Here is a 25,198-nt window from a genome sequence, read left to right as displayed (position 1 = left end):
ACCAGTTCCTCTACCATGACCCCTATTACTTCTTTTGTAACTTTTTAATTTGTAAATCCATTAGTTTTTCATCTGTTTCTCTACTTTTCTGTATTTTTGCAAGATGTTCTGTATATTGAAATAGCTTGGTTAGTGGCTTGGTCTAACAATTAAAATGTAGATGCTTCAAAGCAGGTTGGATGGGTGGATATAACCTGTACACAAAAGTAGAACCAACAGAATATGTAATTGTAGTTATGGCATTTTGAATACCAGGCTGTCTCTTGTATACAATTCTAAGTCTTTCTAAATAATTTCATGGGGTTGGGTTTTTCCTTTGTTTTGTTTGCATGCTTTTATTTTAGACTGGTCAATTTTTTATTGGACATACATTATCAATTGCCTCTAAGAGCATTGCTCTTTTTTTTCCCTAAGACGGTTATAATATACTAATGATGTAGTAAGCACAGAATCAGCACTGATTTTTGCTTCTGAAAATAACTTCTTATAGGCTTCAGGTGTTACTACTACCCTTAGAACTGTTGCAAGTCTGCAAGATCTGGGTCATAATATTCAATGATAGTATGCAGTTCTTCCTTAAACTTTACAGAATCAATTTTTGTTTTACAGAACTCTTTAACTGGGTATTTTTCATATGATTGCAAGACCTTATGATTGAAGCTGAGAAGACTAAATCTCAGAACATCAAACTGGTTTCTCTTGTGGAAGCTGGAATTACTTGGGGTCAGGTGTTTACCCTTTCACCAATCTGGAGTGATCTCAGAGTTGGTATATATAATAAGCAGGGAGTGTGGGGAGACATAGCCGGCCTTAGGCATAGGTCAACTAGGCATCTGCCTAGGGTGCCGCTGTAGCAGGGGCACTTTTCCAGTATTTACTTGGTATAGGTAGATCAGAATGGGGGCACCAGATGGTGTGGTAGGGGGCGCCGTGGAGCCCTTTTGCCTAGGGCACCAGTTGAACTAAGACCGCTCCTGGGGGGAGAAACACTGTTTTTTGTGATACCAGCTTCTAGAAGAGAAGCCGGTTTGACTTTCTGTGATTCCATCATCTCAGTTTCAATCATATTGTCCTGCAGTCATATGAAATACATCCCTTTAGCTATTTGATGTAAATCTGTAAGGGTCCATTGGCAGTGGACACAAATTGTTTCCTCATGTCGACCTGTTGGGACTTCCCCGGGAGTTGCCTTAAATGCCTCTTCTTCACTAGTTCATCACTTTTCTGTCCTTGTTTTGAGCATGTAGGTTGTACTTTACCAAGGACCTATATATACATGTACAGAAGAGAATATAAAGTAACCAGTTGAAATATCTTCTTTTGGGAAGTGTGAGGAAACTGGCTTACTCAGAAAAAAACTTAAGACAGCAGGAAAACATGCACACCCCACACAGATGTGACCTAAAGCTGTGTGGTAAAAACCCTAACTACTGAGACAATGTAGGGTGTCTGTATAAAGTTAAGAAAAATGAAATATGTATTATCAGCTATTTTTGATACCAGCATTGATCAGAAATAAATGTTTTACATAAGTCATGCCTCTGAAATTAAGAAACATCCTTGGAGTGTTTGTAAGTTTGCTGGCAATGGCTTGTTTTTATTAACCATGAATTACATTTTTTATTATGGGGCTATGTGCATGACTTCACCCCAGTCTCTATTATAATGCAAAAGCCTAAGCTCAAGAGCATCCTTTAGCTGTTCTCCATACTTGGTGTGTGGAGGATAATTATACTAGAGTTAAAAGAGTGGTGTTGTGCAGAGCACAACAGACCTTATGCTTTTACAGACCATCATGTTAGTAGAAATAGGTAATGACCTAATAAAAATTAACAAAGGAACTGCTAATGGTTGTCACTTGTCAAAATCTTTTGTTAAACATGTAATAAGACACATTATGAGAAAAAAAATAGTATCTAGCACTATCACACCTTTCACTTGGTATAAATTAGTGAATGACTGCCATCATATTTCCTTTTCCTTTCCATAGCTTGGCTGACATTCTTAATGTAAGGATATTAATGGGTATGCATTTTAAGTCATTAAACTAAGCATGGACAGAATATTGATAACTGGTAGGTATCTTACACAAAAATCCTAACCCAAACTACTATCTGTGGGTGAAGCTACTTTTTATTTTTATAAGTTATTAGTTGTATACACTGCTTGTGGAGCATGCTATGCCAAAACAGAAGAAACACATCCTTAGTCTCAGCAATCATCTACTAACAGATTGTTAAAAATAGTTTGGGATTAATAATAATAATCTCTTGGACTGAACATTTCCTCCTTAGAATGCTATTTTTTACAGTATTAGTCTGAAGAGGTTAGATGAAATAAAATATATCCAATGTGTCACTGAATAAAATGGCTGCACTACAGGACCTTTCATTTGTTAAAATGTCAAATTAACCGATAGTTTGGCAAGTCCATATTCCATGACATCTCAATCTATAAATTATTTTGCTTTTGGTGATATAGTTTTTGAGTCAGAGTGGACAGGAGCCAACAAGCAGTTGCTATTAGAAAGGTTAACATCTCATATATTCATACAGATCCTGCAGTGAAGAAGAGGTTCTCACTATTTAATCTGATCCTTCAACACATTTGATGATTCATGAGAGCTGCTGTTTTTTTCCCAAGGAAAGTGTGAACATGACACATCATTCAGGTGTAAGTCGATGGAAAAGGGTTTTACCCAGCCAAACAATTTTGGATATACTTTAAATTTGAATTCATATATAAAATAACCTAATGAAATATTTATGACATGTTGTTGTAGACTTCTGAATGCTGTTGTTATACTTTTGATACCTTTAGAGCATGTGTAAGAAAGTAAATGTTCCTTCTTCTTCTATGTAAGATGAAAGCAGAGATGACAGTTTGGAGGAAATTTTTGATCGCACAGCTTATGGAAACTATGACTCCTGCCCTAAGGATGAAAGTCCTACAAAGATGTCTGATCAAGATGAAGATTCTCTTGAAATTGGGGGTGAGAGAATGCTAAGTGGTAAGCATTTGCATTATTTCAATACAGGAACTTGAACATAGATTTTTTTGTATGTTTGAACAGCAAGCTGATCTGTTAGTATGTTTAATAAAGCAGTTATCACAACCTGCTTTGAATTTTGTGTTGCTGGTAGTTAATTGTGCATGCAGTGGTTGGAGATGTAGACAAAATTATGTAGTTTCCTTTCCATGATCTGTACTGTCGTCTTTCTAACCAAGCTAGGAAATGGAAGCTAGTACTTTTAACAAGATGACTCTTTTACAGCAGTTTTAACAAATAAGCTTTGTATAAAATTCTAATTGTTTTTCTGTCTTAATTCAGTCCAAATATTTTTGAGAAGTAAAAACAAATTAGCTTTGCACTTAGTGTCTGTTGCTGCCCTGTAGTTTACAGTATTGATAACATGAATCAGTGTATAGTGTGGGAAGCGTGTGACTGGCATGCAGGCTTTAGCCAGCACATGTCTGTGTACCTTATATTGTACCCAATTCTTCTCATTGCTTTGAAGCCATTAGGCACTCATCTTCCTTTTGTATTCATAAGTAGTGATTTGTTTTTGTCACATTTTCTGTGTTGGACTGCTGAAATCTTTATTTTTCACATGATTTGGGGGTTGGCATAATGATTAAGGTGTTTACCTCACAGATAGAAAGTATGAGGTTTGAGTCTCACCTTTGAGGGAAATTGGCTAGGAGTAAAATAGCCCACAAAGACAACTAACTTAGTACTTGTCTATTGTCTAGAGTAGTAAATGATCCTTCTTTGAAACAGGTTATTACAACATTTAATTATAACGTATGGGTATAGCTTACCTTCTTGACTCTCTAATATCTGTGTCAAACCTTCCAGCAGTTCCAATGGTCTCATCTCATACTTAAGTGTCACCCATTCATTCTTCAAGCCGGTTTCAGTTTGTTCTATAGATGCCAGGTGAAAAATTCTTCAACTTTTACTTACCACTTACCATAACTGTAGATGTTTGAATAGATTGATGTAGCAGTACTGTTTCTTGTGATTTCCTGCCATGCAGAAGGCCAGGACTGGCACGATTTCCAGAGTCTATGCATCATCCCTAGCTAACAGATGTCCAAAGACCAATGTCTGGATGTTAGGGTACAAGAATTGTGTCTGTCAGTACCATCTTTGGGTCTTCCTAAGCACTGAATAAGCAATCTGATGCCTGAGGACAGCACAGACACCACAGTTGTTTGAATTTCAGTGAGAAAGGAGGAAGATCATAGGAGGCAGAGAAAGGATGATGGAGATAAGAGAACTATCCGCTGAGAACTCTTCTACAGATAGAGGAGTGGTAGGGTAGCAGTATGTACTGTAGTACTTATCTACTCAAACATCTACAGTTATGATAACTGTACTATGTTCTTTGTAGTCAATATTGCAGAGTATACAGGTGAGTGGTAGGTCATCTGTGTGACCCTAGGAAATAAGGTTTTGCAGAATGGCAGTAGCAAATCCTCTATCCCTGGAGACATTGCCTGTGTTATAGTGGTTTGTAAAAGTGTGCACTGAGTTGCCCCATGCCTATTGGAGTGGCTTTAATATGCTCAGGTAGATCATTTCTTTGGTGTGAATAACATAACTTAATCCAGTTGGCTATGGTTTGTCTGGAGACAAGCCTGCATTTTTACTTTCTGCAAAAGCCACCAGTAATTATTCTGCTCTAGTAGGGTTTGTGCCCTGTCTAGATAGTACCTGGTCTGCCTCTGCAAATCCAGGAATGAAGGACTTGCTCTTCCCTATTCTGTGAATTTGGGAAGAAGGCTGGTAGGTGGATAGCCTAGCTTAGGGTAAGTTCTGATACCACTTTAGAAATAAAGGATGGCTGTGTTCTGAAGGTTACCCTGTCCCTGTGAAATAAAGTGAAAGGCTCTTTACACATGAGAGCTTGTGGCTCTGAGGCCCTCCTTGCTGATGTGATAGCTATAAGGAAATTAGTCTTCCAAGTGAGCATCTTTAGAGAGGTAGTGGCAGCAGGTTTATGGGGGTATGTTTCTCTAGCACCTAGAGAGCCTACTAGGTAGTCTCAAGTAAATTACTCCTTTAAGGAAAAGCTTCCTGTGGGGGGTGCAAGAAGACAGGTGAAGCACTCTGCAGGCAAGTTGAGATGGCAAATGCATGTCCTTTAATAATGGAGTAGGAAAGTCAGTATCTAAACAGGCCTGAAAGATACTGGAAGACACATAGTTGATGTCTGCTTGAGAAAAGTTGCTGTACTTGCTGTGACATTAAATGGAAAATCTCTTCCAGTTTGCCAAGTATGATTTTCTGGTATTGGGTTTCCATGCCTACTTTAGAATGGAAAGCATGTCCGTGGGATTAGAATAATTCCTTTGTCTCAAAACCCAATTCTCTAGGCTGTTAACATGAGCGTGGCTAAGTGAGAATGGAAGATGGATCCCTTGGCTTGGCTAAGGAGATCTACTTCCTGCTGTAGGGTTTAGAAGTTCCTCAAAGTGAGGGTCAAGAGAAGGGAGCACCAGTGTTGTCTTGGCCAGAAGGGGGCTACTAAGATCATACTGGATCTGTCTGCCCTGACTTTTTCCAGTACCCTTGGGATCAGAAGCAAGGGCAGGAATGCATACAGGAACAAGTTTGTCCATGTCAAAGAGAAAACATCTATTTTCCAAGTCCCTATCTGTTGAGTTCTGGAGCAGAGCTTCTGTAGTTGTCTGTTCTGGTGAGAGGCAAACACAGGTCTGTTGAGGACCTCCCACACACGGTAGAGTAAGGTCCAGAAACACCTCTCTCTTCAGCATCCATTCATCAGGGGTCTAGAGGATCCCTGCTTAGAGAATCTGCCAAGGTATTGTTCTGACTCGGAATATAAGATGCCATGAGAGCTGGCCTAATTCTTAAGCCAGCATCCAAATATTTCCTCTGGGGTGGAACAAAGGGTAAGACAGGGTGCACCCTTGCTTGTTTATGTACTGTGTCACTGTGTTGTTGCCTATCCATATCTGCAAGGTTAATGAGCTTAAATTCTCCTGAAATTACTTTATGGCCAGATAGACTGCTATTAGCTCCTTCTGATTTTTGTGCAATTTTCTTTGGTGTGGTGTCTGTATGCTCTGAAATTTCTGGGAACTTAAATGGGCCCGTCAAACTGTGATTGAAATGTCCATGTTGATGGCTTTGTCTGCTTGTGAGAAAGAGAATTTTACCCTGAATACTGTAGTATGGTGTTCTTTCATCATAGGAGCTCCTTCAAGCATGAAAGGAGAGGCGGTAGGGTTTTCAGTGGTTGAGACTGCTGTTCTCAAGCATTTTAGGAACCATTGAAGTTTTCTCACATGTAATTTTGCAAGCAGGACCATGAGACTGCAGAATACCATGTAATTCACAGTCTTTAGAAATTCCCTTGCTGAGAGGGTTCCTATCAGATAGTCGAACTTCTGCAAGTTCGAACCTCATATGGTCGGGACCATAAGTTTGAATTTGCAGAAGTTCAAGCGTTTCAACGGAAATCTCCGTAAGGGTTTTCTGTTTTGTTCAATGTGGTGCACTCTCGGAGTTGGTATATTTAAGTAGCTGGGGGTATGGGCAGTGCAGCCCCCCACATGGGGGTTGCAGGGGGGCTTGCCCCCCCTGCTTACAACAGTTGATTTTGTTTTCTTTTTTTGTTTGTTTTTTATCCATAGTCGACGTTTTTTAACTTAATTACAACAGTTGATTTTGTTTTAATTTCTAACAGGATGGTTCAAACATTTTGTGTTCAAAGTTATTAAACTTCGACTATGTAATATAGACCCTGCTGAGATGTGCTGCTTTGGAAACAGGCTGATCAAGAAAGATATTTTGTACTTGGGAAGGAAGGTTTTCTGTTGGGCCACATCTATGAGGGCTTCCAGAAAGAGGATCCTTGTTTGAGGAAAATTTTATGACTTTTGAAGATTTAAGGTGAGATCTACCTTTTGAAAGCTGTCTGTGGTGATCTGCAGGGCATCTAGGGTCTCTGTTATAGATTTTCCCAAAGTAAGACAGCCATGTAAATAGGAGTAAATATGAAGTTACAGAGTTCTGCAGTGTGCTATCAGAGGATCCAAGTAGTTTCTGAAAATACAGGAAACAATGGACAGCCCAAATGGTAAAACACAGAACTGGCAGTGAGAGCCTGTTGGTATTAAATCTTTGGTACTTTCTGTGACTGTATGCTGTGGGGATATGGAGGTAAGCATCTTTTAGGTCTAGAGTGACCAAAAAGGCATCTTGGAATATCATGGGAACTAATTTTTACAAGGTAAGCTTTTTGAACTTTGGGATATTGAGAGACCTCTTTAGGTTTGAAAGGTCCAAAATGGGCCTGCAGGTGCCCTCCTTTCTTGGAACTAAAAAGATCCTTGAGTAGAAACCTATTCCCTCCTGACCTGGTGGAACAGGCTGAATGGATCCTTGGAGAAGGAGTTCCCATAGGATAGGTGGTAAGAGGCTTTCCTGTTGTTTTGTTGGCTTTGGAGTGCCCAATTACAGTGGGATTTCTGTGATTTGAATCTAGTACCCTCTTTCTATGATGTCGAGGACCCATTGGTCCCTGGTAATGATTTACCATTTAATTAAGAAGATAAGTCTTTCAGACAGAGGTTTGGAGGGAAGGGTGGGTATGGGTATGGGAGGCTGAAGTTAAGTGTAGTCACATTTGGTTTCTGTGCTGGATGGGCTCTTTGGAGTTCCCTGTTCTGTGAGATTGTTCTGGTTTTCTTTCCATGGGAGGTCTCACAGTGACTTGTCTAGGTGAGACAGGCAAAGGTTTTGAAGGGTAATTCCTACTGTACCTTGGTGTCGGAGACAGATAACATTCCTTCAGTTTTTAATTATTTTCCTTTCTTATCCAGCTTCTTGAAAACCTGTTCAGCTGGAGGTCCAAAAAGGAATTCTTTGTCTAGTGGAGCATCCAGTGGTTCAACCTTGACCTGATCTGACAGGGGATGGGTCCTGAGCCATGCATGTCTACAGATGACAGTACCTGTGGCAGCTGCTCTGCATGATACATCTAAGATGTCTTAGCCACATGTTAGGAACTGTCTGGAGACTTTTAAAGCTTCTGTTGCTGTCTCCTGAATTTCCTTTGATAAGGATCTATCTGCAGTAGAGTCCACCTTAGCTAAAATTTGTCCTGGGTGGATTCAAGGTACATTAGCATATGGAATTGGCAATTCAACGCTCTCGTTACAAGGGTGGCAGAGATGTAAGATTTTTTACCAACCCTGCTTATTATTTGACTTCCAAGATGGCTACACACTGAGTAACAACATTATTACAGCTCTCCCAGTGTGAAAACAGAAACACAGAAAAGGGAGCCAGTGAATTTGTCTTTTTGGGTAAATTTTAGTAACTGGCATGTTACTGCACTGCCTGGATGTCAGCAAAAAATAAATTCAGAGAACTTAAAGGAAAATCAATCAGAAAAGGTGAATAGAAACACTTGCTGGGACGAATCCTGCAGCTGTTCAACAAAAAAAAAAGCAGTTCAAGCTCCAGCTTTGGTGCAAGACATGACTTCCAGTAATCTAGAGGACAAAAAATTCAAGTGTGCTCAGAGCTGATAAAAATAAATGAAACACTGAAGATATATATCAACTCAAATAATAAAAGAATGGAAAAATGAAATAACCTTTAAACAGATATTCAGATGAGCTGATAAAACTGCAAAAATCAGAGGTCAAAATGAAGAAAATGATGGCTGAGTATGAGGCTGTTCAAGCGGTGTTTTAAAATGGTAGAATTAGATGACAGAGCATGTAGGGAAACCTGAGATTTTCTGTTGTACTGGAAGAACTGGAAGGAACAGATTGTATTAATTTTATGAAAGCACAAATAAGCAACTGGACTGGTTTTCCACAGCAGTTGTTGTTAATTGAAAGGGTATATTATGCATAAGCTCCAAACCTGGCCAGCACAGACCTTTAATAGAAAAGATGCAGTCCTACCAGCAGTTGATTCTGGCAAAACTGTGGAAGAAGGACACAGTACCAAATGTGGGAGATTATTTTCAGAGTAATTTTCCTGGAGGGTCAAAATCATTTGTTGATGCAGAACATGCTAAGGAGGAAATACAAAAGTTTACCCAACAAAAAGTGAGCTATCAAACAAAACTGGATTCTGCTTCTTATTCTTTTGATAATAAAGTCCTTATAGAGGATCACAGTGGAACCTTTTCCAATGTTTTGAAGAAAGATGCTTGAGAGAGAGAGAAAAAAGCACAAAAGTTGACTAAAAGAACCAGGACTAAATTTGAAATGCAACAGAGATTGGGTTTGGGAAATGGAGATCTACAGGAAGAAAACCAGCAGCTTGGGACTTGATGAATAAATATGGGGTTACAAAGTATTAATTACATTTGTGAAATATGATGAAATAAGAAAACCTTTTTAATACTAGACTTTTTGACTTTGTTAAAATTGTAGGAGACTCCAAATCATATGCCCTACTTTTTATGTCATTAATGTTTGGAAGAGCATTTTGGAGAGGAAGAGAAGGAAATAGTTAACTGTAAGTAAAACAAAATGTTGTTTTTAACAATATTGTTATAATACATGATATACACTGCATGCCTTAAAGTAAAGCTTTTTCAGTATTTTTGTTTGTAATATGGATACTAAAGTAAACGGGTGCCCCTATTTTTCCTTCTTCTTTCTTTCTTCTAAAGTAAACGGGTGCCCCTATTTTTCCTTCTTCTTTCTTTCTTTCTTGTTCACTTTTAAGAAATTTAGGCACTAAAGTGTAAAAAGAGAAAAAAGGCTGGACAAAATAGCATGATGCAAAAAAAAATTGATATGCTTTTTCTTATTTTTGCATAGGGGGATAATTGGATTAAGGCCCTTGGCTTGATTTAATAAGACATTTTAAGGGGAAGCAAACAAATAAACACTGAATATAATGAAAAGTTTTCCTCTAGCACATAAATTTTCAGAGAGCAATGTGGAAGGGTTGTGGTAAATGGCAGCTGTATATCTGATTGTCAGGTTTCTGTGACGACAATCTGATAATGGGCGATAAAAAAAAGAATATTTCTTTTTTTCAATGGCTGGGAGATCATGTTTTCTGAAAACATTCAAGGTGTTTTCTACATCTGTGAGAGGACCACAATTAAGACAAAAACAGACAGCACTTAGTGGCAGTAGAAGCACGGGCTATACCATGAGGCTTAGGACGGATAACCTTCATTATAGGTTAATTCAAGCTTGTGAGTGTGGCTGTCAATTGGGATAATTGTTCTTATTAGTAGGATTAAACTTCGTTATTTGAAGAGGTGCATAGTTTTGTGTGTTAGAATTAAGTTAATAGGTTTTAGGGGTGCTCTGGAGGTGTGTTTGTTTTTTTTTGTTTGAGGATATTCATAAAGTCGTAAAACATCTTGTAAGATGTGACAAGTTCAAATGGACATGACAAACAATTTTATAAAAATTCAACCAACAAACATTAGTATATGCATGTAACACACAGGCTGAAACAAGACATTTAAAAAAATGGTTACACATGATAGGTGGGAATAATAACTTCTTATTCTAATGAAACCTACCATATCATCTTTAAATGTGAAAGGCCTAATAAATATTTACAAAAAAGAAAGAATAGTGAACTATATTAAAAATACAGTGTGCAAATAGCTATGCTACAGGAGATGAATTTGAAAAGAATTGAGCATGTGAATTTGATAAAGAAAGGATTTCAGGATGGTTATTCAGCATAAAATTGTGAACAGACAAAAAGGGGAGTACTTACATTAATTGCAAGAGGAGCACCAGTAGTGAGAGAAGAGGAAAAAAAGATAATGGTAGATTTGCAGTACTAAGGGGCTATTGGCAAGGGAGGAGGATTATTCTGGCATGTATTTATATTGCACCTAAAATTGCTACAGTGGAGCTTAAGAAAATTCTGGGAGAAATAATCAGCTTTCAGCAGGGAATATTACTTATAGGTGGGGACTGGAATTTGATTTGCAACCATGAGGATGTGTCTGTGGGGCCTGTAAGGGAAAATACAACAAAAGAGGGTGGCTTTTTGAAGAAATTTATGAAGATATTTCGTATGGAAGATGTGAATTCAGTAGTAGGAGCTCAGAGAGAATTTACTTATTATTCCCCAAGTTGCAAAAACTGGGCAAAGTTAGACAGAAGTTATACTTTACAGGAATGTACATTTAACTGAAAGTTTTGATATGCATCCAATAACTATTTCAGATCACGTGACAGTAATAACTGTAAGTAAAAATGCAAGGTAATAAAATAAAATGAGGCACTGCCACTTCCCCTCCTTTTAAAAAGAAAGGAATTTAAGGAATGGTTAGTGAAAATTATTTGGAAGTAATTAGAGAAGACCGGCATTTCTTCTGAAAATATAGCTAGGAAGTGGTATTAAATTAAAGTGTACTTTAAAAATAGGATGGAAATAAAAGAAAAAAAAATATGGTTAAGAAGTAGCAATAATTATTTAGAGGGACTGGCAAAGGTAAAACTATTATTGCAGAATAGGGTGAATCTCTCAGAATAAGAAGAGTGCTAAAGAGAAAATAAGGGACTACCTTAATAATATCCACAAGTATAGAAAGAATGCTGTTAAGCAACTGTTTTTTGATGATAACTCTTGAACATAAAAACTTTTAGCACAATGGCTCAGGCAAAAGAAAGTATAAAGGGCTGTTGCCAAGCTTGGGAGAACCAGGGATCCCTTAGGTGTGTTAGACGCATTTCAGAAATTTTATGAAAATTTGTATAAAGCAGGGAAATGTGCAAACCAAGAAAAAATACAAATGGAAACGTTTATGGAAGAATTAAATATGCCAAAGGATAGAGGAAGAGGAGGCTTTACTAACATTTAGGATAGGAGGAGATATCATTAGAGAATGGTGATATATAACCAGTCTACAGGAAAGTCGCCAGGAATAGATGGTATTCCTGTGGAAAATTGGAATTTAGAAGGGAAGAAAGTGATAACGATCTGAAAGGTTTTTGTAACAGTATTTTAAGAAAGCGGGAATAGCTGTAGTAGTAATAAAGAGGGTAAAAACCCATCAGATCCAGGTTCATATATGCCAGTTTCATTCTAAACCATGTTTATAAAGTATTATATCCATAATGGCTAAAAGAATGATGACGTTTATGCCAAAATGAATACATATGGATCAATGTGGTTTTATGGAGGGGAGGCGAACATTTGAAAACATTAATAAAACAATGATGATGCATAGGGAAGCAGAATGTAAGAAAATACCACTGTTGTTTGTGGGTCTTGACGCAGAGGAAGCATTCGACAGAGTAACCAGGGATTTTATGAGTAGGGCAATGGAAGCATTTGCATTCCCTTATAAAATTACAAGGTTTATAAGGAGGATATATGAGGGATCGCAGGCATAATTAAAGTGGGAAATTCCTCTCTGATGAGTTTTGTTTGAGCAGAGCAACCAGGCAGGGGAGTCCTCTTTCCCCTTTGTTATTTGCAATACATTTAGAACTGATGGCAAAGAAAATAAGGAACCGAGAAATTCAATTCAAGGATATAATTGGTATGGTAATTAATAAAAGTTTGAAACAAGTAAGAGGAGGAAAAGTGCCCCAAAGTGCTAAAACACTTCCAAAACCAAATGAAAATCAAGTTAGGGCACCAAAGAAAGGAACTTTAAATAAACAAGTAAAAATTGGCTTTATTTTCATGACATAGTAATGTTATACCTGGTAAAACCAGAACGAGACATTGCAGTGATGTAGAACATTCTGAGGCAGTTTCAAGTCTTTTCAGGATACAAATTTAATGAAGATAAAACAAATGCAATAGCTGCAAATTATGTACCCACACACAAATTGGTTCAGCAATGCCCATATCTGTGGGGGCTCGATAAAATAAAGTACTTAGGATGAATTAAAAAATATCCTGTTATGGCTGTTATGGCAGCTTAGGATATGTGGGAAGTGACTAAACAAAAGGTAATGCAAAGACTGAGATATTTGGAATCTCTTGTTTTATGGATAATGGATAGCAAGATACAAACAATGAAAATGTTTTTATTCCTTTTCGTTTTATACACAGGGCAGGCATATTTTTAACAACCAGAGGAGAAGTTGTGGATAGCAGTTAATAATGAGTTGAAGGATTTTATCTGGAATGGGAAGAGGGCATAAATAATTTGGGATAAGTTGATCCTTCCAATAGAACAAGGTGGTTTGGGATTACCTGATTTGAAAGGGAATTTCAGAGCTACACAGTTAAAACTCCTGTACATAGCAGAAGTAAAAAGTTATAATTCAAAGTGGAAAGGAGGATGTTTAAATGGGGGGAGCTCAAGAAACAAGGAAAGACTGGGATTTTGGATGCAGATCCATAAGGAGAATAACAATTATCTTACATAATATTATATTCATAAACTAGCAGAAAGTATTCAAAGAACTAAGCCAAAGTGGGGATGGAGAAATAATATTTTGCCAGTTGGGATGACTGCAACTGGGGCATAGAGAATAGGCAAGGGGGGGGCTGGAATTTACTGGAGAAAACTGGAAAAAGGAACCAAGGTATTGGAAACAAATAATTAGAGAGGGAGAGGTAATAGAATAAGAGGCCAATAACTCGTTTGGATTGCAGGCTACAAACTGCCTTCCTATCAATGATCGATATCAGATTATAGGCAAAGAAAATGTTATAGGGGGATCTTAAGTGAAAGACCAGTACTGATATAGTTTTCAGTAGAATCTAGAACAGACGCTGCTGTTAAAAAGGGATAATTAGTAGGGCATATACAATATTGCATGATAATTGTAGGAATCAGTCAGAGGAGTTAGAAAGCATTGGGAAGAGAGACTGGACAAGAATTCACAAAGAAACAGTGGGGGTATATGTATGTCTACCAAATATGCAAAATAGTCTAGAAGATTTAGGATTTTTGTTTGGAAGTATTTGCATAGGTATTTTTATACCCCAAGCAGACTCCAAAGAGTTTTTCCTCAGATTGCAAATGTTGGATGTGTGATGGGGAAGTAAGCCATAATAGGGATCATGTTTTTTGGGAGTGTAAAGAGTTGACAGACTAAAATTTTCCTGCAAAATACACTGTATAGTTGACTTAAAAAATTTCATGCAAACGTCTCCATCAGAAATACTGGGTGAGCAAATTGGTGCAACTAAGGAGATGATTTTTTGATCTCTGGTACAGAATCGGAATTGCCTAGACATAGTAAGGTCTTGCTGAATTTAATTCTAGTAACTGCCAAAAAGCAGTTACTAGAACATGGAAATCAAAGGCTAAACCAGCTGTACTAGAAGTAGTGACTGTAGTAACTCATAAAACAACTTGAAGTTGGATCTTTAAAAAGGTGTAGGAGCAAATTACACAGAGAAAATGGGAATTATGGGAACACTACATACAGAATAATGTTTTGGAGGAGGAATGAGGTTTGAGGGAAGGCAGGAATTTAATAAACTAATGTTTGACAATAACTTGAAAGATTTTAAGTCATGTATAATGTGTTCAACTGAAAATATGTCAGTGTGGTTTATTTTCATTTATATAAATGTATGATTGCCTATGTCATAAGTGATAATTTAATAAAGTTGTTTCTTGTTTAAAAAAATCAGTTTAACAATCTGTTTTCCCTGTAATTATGTAAGGCAAGTCTGGTCAGTCCCTTAGGTATACCTTTTGTAGATTCATTAGAGATTACTGAGGGCTCAGCCTTGATATTTTTATAAAGGTGCTTGTGAGATTCAAGCACTGAATAAAACTTGTCTGGATTTCTAGGAGCAGGTGGTAATGAATCACAATATAAAGCAATCTTCAAAAATATCATCCGGTACTACGTGTACAGAAGGAATAGCCATGGCATGGGAAAAGACAAACTTAGCAGTTCCCTTTAATGGGTCAGAACTATTTGATGTCCTTCCTTATTACTGTTAAAGTATTCATAGCATGTGCTCTGTTGGGGTTTCTTCTTACTTCCTTTCATTGTGTACTTAAGGTTCATGTCATCCAGTGGGATGCAGATTCCCAACAAAGACCTTCACAAGAAGTACTTGTTCTACCTAGATGCTTCACATGATCTTGCCAAGTGTACCATTTGTCAGGCTTTTGTTCCCAAAACACTTCACAGCCATCTGCCCTCTATTTATTTTGAGAACCAACATCTCATACTTTTGACCCAGGTTAAAATAGCCAAATCCACCCACCCTGAGTTACAGCAGTCTCTTAAAAAGAAGACCAAAAAGTCTTGGTCTGACTCTGCTGCTGTCCAGCCTCCACCAGATGTTTCTCTGGATGTGGATGAAGATGCAAAGACCATCCAGTGTCAACACTAGTTTCCTTTGCCGTAACCCTCTTGGAGGCTGACATGGAACCAGATTATCACATGTCCTATGAGGCAATGCAGACATCCACTACAGACATTGAGGGGGAACCACAGTTGGTCATTTCTGAAGGGCAAAGGGAAATTCTTCTGATTCTGGTTAGGGAAAAGGTCCCTGGTACCATTATTGAGTCTAAGCAAGGCTGATGTCCCACTAAAGAAGAAGCAGAAAGCTAAACTCATTCTTCCCATTGCTAACGATCCTTAGATGGAATGGCATAACTTTACTCAGGGCTTGTTCAGTGCACTTTAGGCCTTGAGACCACCTCAGGGGGTATCTGTTCCTGCTTCTCCTTGTTCATATACTCCAGTCAAAAGGACTAGGAAATATGATGCTTCAGATGATGAGCTGGATTCAGGAGATGAATCATTGGCTTAGTCCTTACAAATTACCTCACCTTTGCACTGTGTGTCTGAGAAAAGGATTCTCTGAGTCCTGATTCTTCCTTTGAGGAGTATTTTAAGTATGATTGTGCACAAGGCTCTGATATTCAAGTGGCATATTATGGGATGTTGCAGATGGAATCTCCTAAACTTTCTGCTGTTCTCCCTGTATTTGATGCCTTGTTGGGTACATTTGCAGCTGCCTGTTTGATTCTTGATTCTCAACCTCTGGCCTCTAAGAAGTCTGACCATTTTTATACTGTGCCTAAATACCTCTACAAGTGTCCTTCTTCAGACCCTGCTGTGGTCTCTGTTTCTGCTGACAAGCCATTGAAGATTTTACCCTCTTCCAAACTTCTTTCATTTGATAACGACAGTCAGGCTATGGAGAAGCTGGGGGAAAGGTATATACTTTTGCCACTTTGGCAGTCAGGGCCATAAATTATCAAACTCGTATCACCAGGTATGTTTTGGCCATTTTGTCTCAGCTTGGGGTGGTTTTATCAAACCTTCCTTAATCTCCTTATTGAGTTCCACTTCTCAAGTTGTCTATTACTTATTCAAATGTAGTTATATTGCAACTGATGCATCCTCTAGAGCTGTTGCTTCAGGTTCAGTTATGAGAAGGTACTCTTGGCTTCACCTCCAGACTTTATCTGATCATATTTAGGCCATGTTCCAAGATTCTCCTTTGGACAATCAAAATCTCTTTGGTACAGCTGCTGCTGTTTTGTTTGACTGTGTAAGACAAAGGTAAAGTTATGCAAGATCTTAAGCAAACGTTTGTTTCTCCCATGACCAAATTTCCAAGAAACTATCCATGTTCTTCGTTTTTCACTGTTGCAGTCATTACATTTGGGTAATCTGCTGGCAGTTTGCCCTCATTCGGCCTGATTAACAAAGTCTTGGGTCCTGCGTTGGTTGCTGTCCCTTCTTCCATGATGTCAGGTCATCATCAGGTGTATAAAACATGCAGCTGACAGCATTACATCAGTCTTTCTTGCCGCCCAGTGCCCGAAGCAGAAACAGTTTGCAAGTGCCGGTCGGTCGACGACTGAAATTTTCGTTTTCGAGTTTCAGAACCGAATTCTTCAACTAAAAGCTAAGTACCCCATTGGGGAAACTTTTTTTTGCTCCTTACCAATGTCAGTAAAAGTTAATAATTGCATTACTTGTGGGAAGCAAATACCTCATAAGGATTTTCATTTGTACTGTATTCCTTGCCTAGGCCCGGACCACAACGTACCTTGCTGTCGGTTTTGTGCTAAATTTAATCAACACACTATTAAACATCGGTATATTTTTGCTTCTAAATATTTTGGCTCACAATTTAATTATCCAGAAATGTCGGTTAGCAATCCGACTACCGGAATACGTAAAAAACGCAAAGAAAAAGACAGAGATAGACCGTCGAGGTCCATAACGGACGACGACGCTTCTCCTAAGCCAGTCACCAGTTCGCCAGTACTCAGTGAGGTGCATTCGCAGCCCCTGATACCCGCTACTTCTGATTCGCAGGCCTCTACTGAGACCCATTCAGAGTCCGGTATGCCGCGAGATGCATCAGTTATGAAACCCGCGGATGTCTCTACCTTAGATGGGTCCAGAGCCACTGTGCAGGCTTCTGAGTGTGTTTTCAGGCCTACAGATTTGTATATTAGACTGATGCCATCTTCAAAACTAAGGCCAAAATTTAAATCTATGTCTAAAAAACCGACGCCTGGGCCACATGTGCAGGCCCCTATGCCCAAAAAAACAAATGATCAAAATGGCTGAAGATTTAATTACTCTGATCAGGGGTAGCCACCCCCCTCCTTCTAAGAGGCCTAGGCAAGACATTGACTATGAATCTTCTGAACAGGATTCTATTTCTTCTGACTCTTCTAATGAACAGGATTTGTCTATACCTACTTATGAGGACTCTGATGCAGAAGATTCCATTCCTTCTGCTTCTCCCCTTGAGGATTTTTCTTTTGGGGAAACTTTACATTCCTTAAGGGAACATTTCCACTGGGAAAGTCAGGATTTCTCTGAATCTAAAAAGAGACTTGGGGATTTTCTTCTTCTTCCTTAGCATAGGCCTTTGGCTTTACATCCTGTTCTAGACATGGTTAATGATGTTTTTTCAGAATCTAGTATGGCTCCTGATTCTCTGCCTCCAGCCCCTTGTAAGCCAGACAGATACTACAGGGTTCCTGACTCCCACAAATTCCTTTTCAAAAATCCTATTGCTGATCCTGAAAACATTTCTCAGGGTCCCAAAGGCATTAAGGCCTCTTCTGCTAAAAATCCTACCCCTTCTGATAGAGATTCCAGGGCGCTGGGTAGAAGGGGTAAGAAGGTTTACACTTCTGCAACCTTGGCAATCAGGGCTTTAAACTGTCAATTTCATATGCTTAAATATCAACAGCATGTCATGGGACTGCTTAAACTGAAAATGATGTTAATTTCTGACTGTGTGGAAAATAAAGATTTACAGGATTTATTTCATTCAGCTGAACAAGTTGGAAAACATACTTTGCAATATGGTTTTGATTCTTTGGAGGCCTCTTGCAGTCCTGCTGTAACTGGGTCTGTGCTGAGAAGGCATGCTTGGCTCAAAGAGCAAACTCTGCCTGATCATGTTAAAGGTAAATTGTTGGATGCTCCTTTACAACAGGACCGTCTCTTTGGTAATAAGGCTGAAGAAGTTTTAAAAAAGATGGAAGATAAAGCTAAATCTATGCAAACTGTGAAAGATTTCTTACAAGTGCAACCTCCAAGATTTAGTAGGCACTGGCCTACTAAGAACTGATCCTTTCTAGTTCCTTCGAGAGCCACTGAAGTCAAACCCAGATATTTCAAAGACTCCAGGTTTCAGTCATAAGGGACTTTTAGTACAAAACAATGGGGTGCCTCCACCTCCAAATCTGGAAACAACAAGGCACCTCCCTATGGTAAACAGTGACTTCCCTCTACAATCACCAAGCACTTACCTTTTAGCCACCCCTTTGGGGGGAAAACAGGCACTTCATGCATGAAACTGGCAACTTATAACCCCGGACAAATGGGTTTTAAATGTAGTATCCCAGGGTTACAGGTTTCATTTCCACACGTTGCCAATCCCAAACGGATGGCCAGACCTGCCCCCAAATCAGTGGGCAGAGGCCCAGAAACATGTTCTGTCCCTCATGGACATGGGGGCTATTCAGCCAGTACCAGAAGAGGAAAAGGGACAAGGTTTCTATTCAAGACTTTTCCTGGTACCCAGAAAAGACTAATCATGACATCCATTTCTGGACTTATGTACTCTAAACACATTTCTGGGCATTCCAAAATTCAAGATGCTGACTCTTCAACAGTTACTTCCTATGCTAGACAAAGATGCCTGGTTGGTAACTTTAGACTTAAAAGAGGCTTACCTGCATATCCCAATCAGGGAATCTTGCAGAAGATACCTCTGCTTCAAAGCAGGCTACTTAAATTACCAGTTTTCTGCACTGCCCTTTGGCTTATCTACTGCGCCCAGGGTCTTCACAAAGTGCCTGGCTCCAGTAATTGCATTTTGCAGGCAAAGAAATATTCAAATTTATCCATACCTTGGACAATTGCCTAATTTAAGCAGAAAACAAGGACATTCTTCTAAAACATCTGGCGTTTGTAAAAAGGGTTCTAACTTGTCTAGGGTACACCATAAACGAAAAGAAATCACAACTGTTACCCTCTCAAAAAATTACATTCCTGGGTGCAAGCTTGAATACAACTGCTCAGATGGCTTACCTTATGCCAGAAAAGCAAATTCAATTGGTGACTTACTTCAAACAGGTGGCCACAAAAACCCTGCTATCTGCAAGACAAATTCTGCAAGTCTTGGGGTTCATGGCCTCCTGCATTCTTCTAATTCAATATGCAAGACTGCATATGAGGAAACATCAGTGGTATTTAAAAAGTTTATGGAGTCAACATTGTCACAGCCTGGAAACAATGATTCCTATCATACCTTGCCTGCAGCTGGAGTTCCTATGCTGGGCAGAGGCCTGCTGCCAAAACAAGAGACGACAATTCACTTCACCCCCTGCCGCCCAAACCCTAACTACAGACGCATCAGACTATGCTTGGGGGGCTCATCTGGCAGGGAAGTGCATTCAGGACAAATGGAGCCCAAATCAAATGCTCCTTCATATCAATCAGAAATAGATGCTAGCTGTACAGAATGAACTAACAGCCTTCAAGGACTACCCTCATCCAGGACAATTAATGATAAAGACAGACAACACCACAGTTATGTGGTACATAAACAAGCGGGGGGGTACACATTCCCACCCCTTTGCAGACTAGCCATGGTATTGTGGAACACGGCCTTGACCTACCAAATACAACTACAAGCTCAATTCCTGCTAGGAAAGCTGAATACTCTGGTAGACGAACTAAGCAGAAATCTCATGGACCCACACGAATGGAAACTGGAACCACGAGATTTCAACATGTTGACACGCAAATGGGGGAGCCTAGACGTAGACCTTTTTGCCTCACCCCAGAACTATCAGTTGGACAAATTCTGCACAAGAACTCATCACAAAAAATGTTGGAAAGTGGATGCTCTATCATTCAGCTGGAAAAAACCTGTCCTTCTATGATTTTCCCCCTCTGCCTCTGCTCTACGAAGTTCTACTAAAAGTCAGACAGGACAAACCAAAAATGATTCTGATTGCTCCAGACTTGCCTCGCCAACACTGGTACCCACTCCTGCGCAATATGTCACACCTTCCACCGTGGCACCTGCCTCAGACACCTTACTTACTGTCTCAGCAGAACAACCACATTCTGCACACTCAGCTCCAAACTTTGAATCTTGCAGCGTGGCTAATCACCTAAATTCACCCTTAGGATCCCTCAGCAAACCTGTGATGGATGTCATTTTGGAGGCGAGAAGGCCTAGTACTAGAAAATCTTATGCTGACAAATGGAAAAGATTCTGTGCCTGGAACCAATCACTAGGAATAAGCACAGCAGTGCCCAATATTCCTCAGATTTTACAATACTTATCTGAGTTGCCTTTTCTTCCATAAAAATCCATGCCTCTGCCATTTCAGCTCATTACAACACAGAACGTCCCCTTTTCTCTCATCCTCTGCTAAAGCAGTATCTCAGAGGGACCAAAACTTAAGATTTCCCAGGAGACCTCCAACCCCTGCCTGGGACCTCAATTTTGTATTGGAAAAACTCACTCTCCCTCCTTTTGAGCCAGCTGCTACTGTAGACCTAAAATTTCTCTCCTGGAAAACAGCTTTCCTTTTAGCAGTCACTTCAGCTAGAAGGATTTCTGAATTACAGGCTCTTTTGGCAGTGGAGCCTTTCATTATTTTTCATGTGGACAGAGTGTCTCTCAGGACCAATCCATCTTTCATGCCTAAGGTGGCTCCTAATCAGGCCATTCATTTGCCAACTTTCTTTCCCAATCCGCAGTACAAAGGGGAGCGGATTCTGCATTCATTGGATGTACACAGACAACTTAGATTTTACTTAAACAGGACAAAATCTCTTAAGAAAATCTGAACAACTACTGGTGGCATTTGCTGCAGGAGCAGAGGGAAAGGCTATTTCAAAGCAGACTATTTCCAAATGGATAAGCCATTGTATTCGTTTCTGCTATATGCAGCATGGTAAAACTATCCCCCAGGGGATCAGATCTCATTCCACCAGGGCTGCATCTATTTCTACAGCCTTTTTCAGAGGTGTTCCTACCAGAGACATTCTAGAAGCTGCTACCTGGAGCTCAGTTTATATGTTCACCAAACATTACCATTTACTTTTCTTCTATAAATCCAGAGCTGGTTTTGCCACTGCTGTCCTTCAGGGCCTTATAGCTGGTCCTAATGCTGTATAAACTCATCCTCCCAACCATAGCTTTGGGAATCTACCCAAATGTAATGACTGCAACTGTGAAACACGAAGAACATAGTACAGTTGTGTACACTTACCATAAATGTAGATGTTCGAGTGTATTCACTGTTGCAGTCCTGGTTATCCACCCTCTGGCCCCGTTTTTCTCTTACTATACCTCTACTTTCTTTTACTATGCTTAAAAGCCTTTTTGGTGTATTTGCTTTTGTTTGGAGGTATATTTTTGTGTTTTACTTCATATATATATATATATATATATATATATATATATATATATATATTGCTCCCCATTTGGGGGGCACCTGACATCTGGGGCAAGAAAAACTGATGTAATGGCATCGGCTGCATGTTTTATACCCCTGACAACCTGACGTCATGGAAGAAGGGACAGCAACCAACGCAGGACCCAAGACTTTGTTAATCAGGTCGACTGAGGGCAACCAGCCAGCAGATTACCCAGATGTGATGACTGTAACAGTGAATACACTCGAACATCTACATTTATGGTAAGTGTAGACAACTGTACTTTCTAAGTCTCCCTTTTTTTGTAGACAGCCTCGTTGACCTTCTAAAGGTAAAAGGGTATGTCCTTCTATTCTCATGTTGCAGTATTCATATTCTCATGTTGCAGTATTCATAACAGTAGGGAGTTGCTGCTTGCAGCGACACCGTCCGGCCAGTATACCAAAGTCTTTTTAGCAGGAGGGTACGTGTGAAGTCTCTTTCCAGGGCCATAAACCGACATTGGGTATAAAAGTAATGTCTACACATACCCTCATCAGAATTTTTCTGCACAGTGAATATCGAACTCCTGTTTACCAGATCCACAAGCAGATTGCGTTTCTTCAGACAACCGAATACGATTCCATTCAAGACCAGATGACCGCTTCTTAGACTGATGCAGATAAGTGCCCTGTTGGTTTTTTTCCTTCCCTTTGATTACAGTTTAGACTTACATGTCAGCTAGAAAGGAGAAGTGTGCTTGTGGGAGATAAAGTCCTCACAAGGACACAAAGAGAAGTGTGTATTTTGCTTAGGCAAGACCCACGACCATACGTCCTGCCCTATTTGCAAATCTTTCATCCCCAAAAATCTCTGAAGCCGCTTAGCGGCACTGAAGTTGTATTTAGAGAATCAAAGGCTATATCGCTTAGTGCTCGGTATGGAAGCAGAAGTAGGCCTATCCGACGAGCCACTGTGGAAGAAGACCAAGAAAATCAGGCCGGAATCCCAATCTGCTCCACAGGCATCTAAGCAGGTTCTAGAGGTGCTTGAAAGCCTGTAATGCGCTCAGACGACTGTTACCAAAGCAGATCCGGGAACCTTAATGGAAGCTGGGATGCCAGAAACCGTGTGTACATCCACTGAGGCAATTCAGTCAGAGGGCCCTGTTCCTTCTATTCCTACTAAGCAGACATCCACTTCTATTCTTTCTCCACCAGCAACTCCCTTGAAGAGGAAACAAAAGACTAAGCACCATGAACCTCAACCAGTGCCTGGTTGGGAAGTGTTTTCACAAAGTCAAAGTCTGTTTAAGGCATTTCAGGCCTTGCAGGCGCAACAGCTTCCCCCTACTCTCTCACCTCTGCCACCTTTGCAGGTATCTGAGGAAGACTACTCCTCTTCTGAGGAATCCTTCTCTCATGAAGCCCAAATAGCCTCTCCTAATGATTTTATTACCCCAGAGGAGGAGGATTCCATTTCTCCTGAATCCCCAGGAGAAGAATTTACCTTTGGGGATACTATCTTCTCTCATGAGGGAACATTCTAAGTGTCAGGCTTCAGAGGTATCTGACTCCCAAGAAAAGGTATTTTGACCTCTTGCAAATGGAGCAACCATCTCCTTCTGCTGTCCCTCCATTACTACCTGCATTTCAGGATGCATTTTTGGCTGCTTCAAAGTCACCTGACTTACAACTTCCAGTATCTAAACAACCAGACCGTTTTCCCCCAGGACACCCAGTTTCTCTTTAGAAATCCACCAGCAGATCCAGCTGTTATAGCTGTCTCTGTAAACAAAACTTCAAGGCAATTACCTTCACTGCCCTTTACCCAATGGATAAAGACAGCAAATATATGGACAGACAGGGGAAAAAAGGCATATACCTCCTCTACTTTGGCCATAAGGGCATTGAACTACCAAATACACATGGCTATGTATGTTTTAGATACTATTTCTAATGCTGCTACCCTTCTGTCCGAGGTACAGGATTCCCCTATAAAAGTCCATGTTAATTCCCTACTTTCCACAGCATCTCAAGTGACCAGGCACTCCATTAAGTGCAGTTACGATACTGTGGAAGCCTCATCTAAATCAGCTGCTTCAGGATCAGTACTAAGGTGATATTCCTGGGTAAGGCTTCAACCTCTCCCCATAGATGTTCAGACAAAATTACTGGATGCACCCTTGGACAATAAGGCCCTCTTTGAACATGCTTCTGCTGAGCTCCTTAAATCCATTCAAGAAAAGGGAAAAGAATTACAGAATCTTAAACATCTTCTGGTATCCCCTATACCTAGATACCACAGGAATTACCCACAGAAGCCCTCCTTTGTTAGAAGGCAGTCCTTTCACTCATCCCCTCCATTGTAAGGGATGTAGACTGCCTAGGAAAAGTTCTACTCCCAGGTTTCCCACCAGCTCCTCCACTACAGCCTTTCGGAGTCAGTCTGACCAATCCAGACCACCTCCACTGTGATTCACCCCAGTTGTATCCAGACACACCCTTATCCCTTCACCTCACCTCTCCCTACCCTTCTGGCAGAGAATGACAACAGAACAATGGGTCCTCTCAGTCATTCAGAGAAGATATTTCATGACCTGGTGGATGCTGCCACCCTTTCAAGGTATCCCTCAACCACCAAGAAACCAAATCCACCTATTCCCAACCATCATTCAACAACTCCTGGCTCAGGGCACCATAGAATAGGTGCCCCACCCACAAAGAAACACAGGCGTTTACTCCAAGATGTTTCTTGTACCAAGAAAAGACGGCCCTTGGAGGCCATCCTAGGCTTATCTTTCCTAAATCTATTCCTTCACGTTCCCGGCTTCAAAATGATCACCTTACCCCTTCTCTTACCTCTAATTCCCCCCAGACATTCATGGTAGGCACTGGACCTGAAGGATGCCTATCTCCACATTCCTATCCATTCAAATTACAGGAAATTCCTCAGATTTGCAATAGGCTCCTGTCATTTTCAAATCTCTGCCTTGTCCTTTGGTCTCTCCACTGCCACTCGAGTGTTTACAAAGTGCTTAGCCCCTTCATTGCTCACTGCAGGACCCAGGGTATACAGATATACCCATACCTAAACAACCTGCTCATCCTTAATCAAGACTACCAAGTTCTACTACTTCACCTACAACAGGTGTCTTCCACCCTAACTCAATTAGAGTTCACCCTAAATCTAGAAAAGTCATGCCTGACCCCTTCACAGGATTTGGTTTTCTTGGGATGCGGGATCAGAATAGACAGCATGAAAGCCTTCATTCCAGACCAAAGGATCACAGACCTTTGTATATACTTGAGTCAGATCCTTACCCACTCCTCCTTGACAGCTTGGGAATTCCTGAGAA

General features: G+C 40.0%; 1 protein-coding gene across 3 annotated transcripts in view; it reads left to right on the top strand.

Annotated features, from left to right (window-relative positions):
- Window positions 1-25,198, top strand: part of RBBP8 (RB binding protein 8, endonuclease) — a 2,682,217-nt gene that overhangs the window by 2,257,099 nt on the left and 399,920 nt on the right. For all 3 annotated transcript variants that reach the window (XM_044065365.1, XM_044065366.1, XM_044065368.1), the window contains one exon: window positions 2,864-3,010. In XM_044065365.1, coding sequence (XP_043921300.1) covers window positions 2,864-3,010 — 147 coding nt within the window. The remainder of the gene's footprint in view (window positions 1-2,863; window positions 3,011-25,198) is intronic.

This window comes from Protopterus annectens, chromosome 3.part0 (assembly GCF_019279795.1).
Source record: "Protopterus annectens isolate FY-2018-M chromosome 3.part0, PAN1.0, whole genome shotgun sequence".
Taxonomy (NCBI): Eukaryota; Metazoa; Chordata; order Ceratodontiformes; family Protopteridae; genus Protopterus; species Protopterus annectens.
This window is presented reverse-complemented; position numbering and strand designations above follow the sequence as displayed.